Raw genomic sequence first — 4,353 nt, forward strand, 5'->3', positions numbered from 1 at the left:
TCAATTCAACAAATATTTAAGCCCTTGCTAGCCAATGGAAATACAAAGACAAAAATAAATCGTCCCTGCCCTCAAGAATTTTTACATTCCACTCAGGAGATAGAATGCAATGGAAAATAATTTCTAGAGAGCTTACTATGTGCCAAGCAGTGTGCTAAGTGCTAAGGATGCAAGGGGTTGGCTAGGACTATCACCACTGGATTCCATCATAGGAAACCATAGACCTTTCCTTTCCTCAACCCAGCCCCTACTTCCCTATTGCCCAGTTCCCACAAAGTGCTAGACACTCATTCTCAAATAAAATGTTAAAACCCCCTCCCCAATTCTGTATCCACTCTGACCCTCATACTCACTATCCTCTTGGTCAAGGACTGTCTGTCCTGTCATTACTTACCAAGGTCCTTGGGGCTTGCCATCTTCCCTAAGGCTTACTCCTCCAGGACCTAGCCTTTCCATTCGCTTTAAACTAAACCCTCTTTCATGTGCTGTCTTTCTCCATTGAGAGCATTAGCTTCTTGGAAGCAAGGATTCACTTTTCTATTTGCTTCTCTAGCATTTAACATAGTGCTTGGCACATAGTAAACACCTAATAAACTATTTTTCATTCCATTCTATCCCTCAACTAGAATATAAACTCCTTGAGAGAAGGGACTATTTTGTTTTTGACTTCGTATTTCCATCAATTAGCGAGGGTTCAAATATTTGTTGAGTTAGAAAGGATTTGCCTGTGTCTCCTACAAAATAACAGTCATCTTTGGAGGCAGCAGGAATAATAAGTTGAACTTCAGAGAGTCTGGTTGCCCTTCCACTACCATAAGTTCATATTACAAAGAGATTATTACTTGGCCATAAGGCATTTCATTCTGGCAAATGTAGAAATGTGTATGCATAGAGTATTTGGATAGAGTTGTGCCATAATTCCATTGGCCTTGGTGAGAACTATAAATACAAGACATCAGGGGAAAGGTAATTTCACCATTAATTCCTTGGCTGGTTGGTAGAATTACCACCTGATGATTCATTCATCCCTTTGCTTTCTTCTCTCTACTCTGTATGCTGTAGGGAAATCTCAGGAGTGTTTTGTCTTCCTTGATATTCTCACTGAGTGGAGCAGAGAGGAAAGGAATCACCCAAGTCAATTAATCTCCTTTCATCAAACCAATTCAAAATTAATCTCTTTTCATCAAACTTTCCTACCCTCTCAACTAGGCCCCTAAGGTCCTTCCCAGTCCTAGATCTATGATCCTGTAATTGTAATGTCAAAGGCGGAATGATTCTTGGAGATTTAGATCAAAATTTCCTGGATCTCAAGGCTCTGTGGAGAATATGATGGAGTGTGGTTTTCACCTCTTTATTCCTCAGGCTATAGATAATAGGGTTCAACATTGGGGTTAGCACTGTGTAGGATAGTGACAGCAACTTCTTACTTTCTGGAGAGTTATTAGACTTGGGTCGGAAATAGGTGAGACTCGCAGACCCATAGAAAAGGGAGACAACAAGGAGATGGGAGGAGCAGGTGGAAAAGGCCTTACGTTTTCCCTCAGCTGAAGGCATCCTGATGATGGTAGAACCAATGCAAACATAAGAACCCAAGATCAATAAGCAGGGGGCCATGACAACCAGAATAGTTCCTATGATGGCATAGATCTCAAAGAGTGCTGTATCTGCACAGACCAACTTTAGCACAGGTGGACTATCACAGAAAAAGTGGTTCACTTGGTTAGAGTCACAGAATGGGAAACTGAAGAGCCATGTTGTCTGTACTGTGGCCACAGGAAGTCCTGATAACCATGAGGCAGCAGCCAGCTGTACACAAGCCTTGTGACTCATGATGATTGGATAGTGTAGGGGGTCACAGATGGCCAAATAACGGTCATATGCCATGGTTGCCAGAAGAAAGCACTCTGAAGCCCCCAGGAAGAAGAAGAAATACATCTGAACAGCACAGTTAAGGAAAGAGATGTGTGTATCTTGGGCAAGCAGGGTTCCTAGCATTTTGGGAACAATGACCAGGTTGAAGCCAATCTCTAGGAGAGACAGGTTCCTGAGGAAGAAGTACATTGGACTGTGCAAGCCAGAGCCAACTGTAGTGACCAGTATAATAAGGGCATTGCCCATCAAGGTGATAAGTTCAATGGTCAGAAACAGGAGAAAGAGCAATGTCTGAAGCTTGGGTTGCAGGGCAGAAAAGCTAAGGAGGACAAACTCACCCACTGTTGTCCAGTTTCCCCCAGCCATGAGCACAGAAATTGGTCCCCAGCTGCAGAGACAAAGAGATGCTTTTAACTAGGAGGGACAGATTCCAATTTCTCGGTTTAGATTTATCTTTATCCAAAAGTGGAGACATGGATGTAGAAAAATATTGGCGGGAGAAGGAGGGTTCCTAATGTTGTATAATACTAAGGATACAATGCAAAAATTCTCTGATTGCATAATTTAAGAATATGTTATAAAAAAAAGACCAGGGTTGTTGTTGACTAAAGATTAGATCTAGTCCCAACCCAATCTTTATCCCTAAACGAATTCTTCATTTCCCTAAGAACTTATACCTATAAATATGCCTAAACTTCTCAAATTTAACAATCTATATATGAAATAACTGAGGTACAGAGAGGTTATGATTTACCAAAGTTTTCACAGCTTGTTAGCAGATCCAAATCTAGATATCAGCTCTTCTGTACTATACCAGATTGCCTCCCCAGTAACAAAATGCTTTATGTAGAAATTTCCCTGTAGTTTATTTCTTAATTGGTTGGGGAATGGGGTTTTCTTATTGACTTAAGGGCTAAACCTGTGAATTTTCTCTGTGGAAATATGACCCATGGCTAAACTTCAACCCTTGACCTTTGGAGTTTCCTCTAAGCTGAGGACAAGAGTATTGGTGCATTTACCCAGTGGCTAGTGCGTTCCATACCAGATAACCTTGTATGAGTTTTGTATATACTTATATTTGCATATTACCTCCCATGTTGGGATATAAACCCCTTAAGGGTAGCATCCATTTTGATTTTGTCCCTTTATTCCCAGTGCCTGGTACTTAGATGTTTGTCGATTGATTCTGTGTTGAACATCAGCATGAGGTCTGTCCTCTCACAAGCCACATCATCCCCTCCCCTCACATACACACACATGCATCTAACCTTGAATGTGCTTCTTTTCTCTGTGTGTGCAGTTTAATAATATTTATTAAACAATATTATAAATAATTTGATAAATATATTAAACTACAAGTATATACTTACTAATGGAAAAAGAAATCAAATATACTGTTGATTTAGAAGAAATTAAAAAAACAAACTCATGGAAAATCAATGACAATACAAATTATTTTAATGATAAACCTAGTAAAGAATTCTGGGTTTTTTACATTTGCTTTTTAAAATTCATTCCCTTTAAGAAGATAATGATTACAAATATGTAAAATTAATATTTCAATTTTAAAAATCAGTACCTTCTTAATAGTCATGGGGATTGTTTTAAAGTTGTTAAATCATATATATCCTGCCTTTGACCATGCCCACAGTGGGAAGTGAGGGAGTATAGGGACAAAAAAGAGATTTGGAGGGGACAGACCTATCTATTGTTAGAATGGTCACCCAGATTCCTAAATTCTACTCCTGACCCTGATTTTGAGATCAAAAGGTATCCAAGGCATAACTATGAGAAGCAGGAAGATGCCATGGAAGAACAATAACAAGTTGTTAGAATACTTCTGTCATGTAAGCAGGCAATGATTCCTGGGCCAGAGTGATGGGAGCAATCTAAGTATGAATTGGGCAAAATCTGTGCAACTGATCAAAAGTGAGTTGGGAAGAGAAATAGTCATATGTTCTTTACTTCCCTCTCTTTTTCTCCCCAGGGAACCAACAGTTCCCATGAACTATCTATTCTTTAACTCCTTTTTTAACTTTGACTTTAACTCCTTGTTCCCTTTCCACGTCTGTCAGCTCACTTGACAAGCTTCAACAGACCTTCAGGTTGCTTCAGTCTTTCTTTTAAATGTCCACTTTTATTCCAAAGTTGTTTTTTTAATCTGATTAAAAACGTATTGGCCAAGAGAAAAACTAATCTGTTTGTTGTATTTTACTTAATGCTCAAAGAGAACTGAAGAGAAGAAAAGAAAAAAGAATTTCCTCGTTTTAGAGATGAGATATGTTCTGTCCAGTGGAGCTGAACAAGAGGGACTGAGTGTGTGTAGTTAGCTAAGGAATACTCTGTGTTAACCAAGCCACACTACTATGCCTAACCTTGTCATTGACATCCTACAAAAAGCTAAGCATAAGCTACTCATAATAAATTATAAATGACACTTTCAATTCCAAAGATTGTATTTAAAACTCTATTTTCATGGGG

At 39.1% G+C, this 4,353-nt stretch overlaps 1 protein-coding gene across 1 annotated transcript; it reads right to left on the reverse strand.

Moving 5' to 3' along the window:
* Positions 1 to 1,290: 1,290 nt before the first annotated feature.
* Positions 1,291 to 2,238, reverse strand: LOC138157238 (olfactory receptor 10A5-like). The gene has a single exon (XM_069082802.1). It carries the CDS (start codon positions 2,236 to 2,238, stop codon positions 1,291 to 1,293), a length of 948 nt encoding a protein of 315 aa, XP_068938903.1.
* Positions 2,239 to 4,353: the final 2,115 nt, after the last annotated feature.

The sequence above is a fragment of the Petaurus breviceps genome, unplaced genomic scaffold (assembly GCF_028583685.1).
Source record: "Petaurus breviceps papuanus isolate PSGF00001 unplaced genomic scaffold, PetGlider_PUasm1.0 171, whole genome shotgun sequence".
NCBI lineage: Eukaryota > Metazoa > Chordata > Mammalia > Diprotodontia > Petauridae > Petaurus > Petaurus breviceps.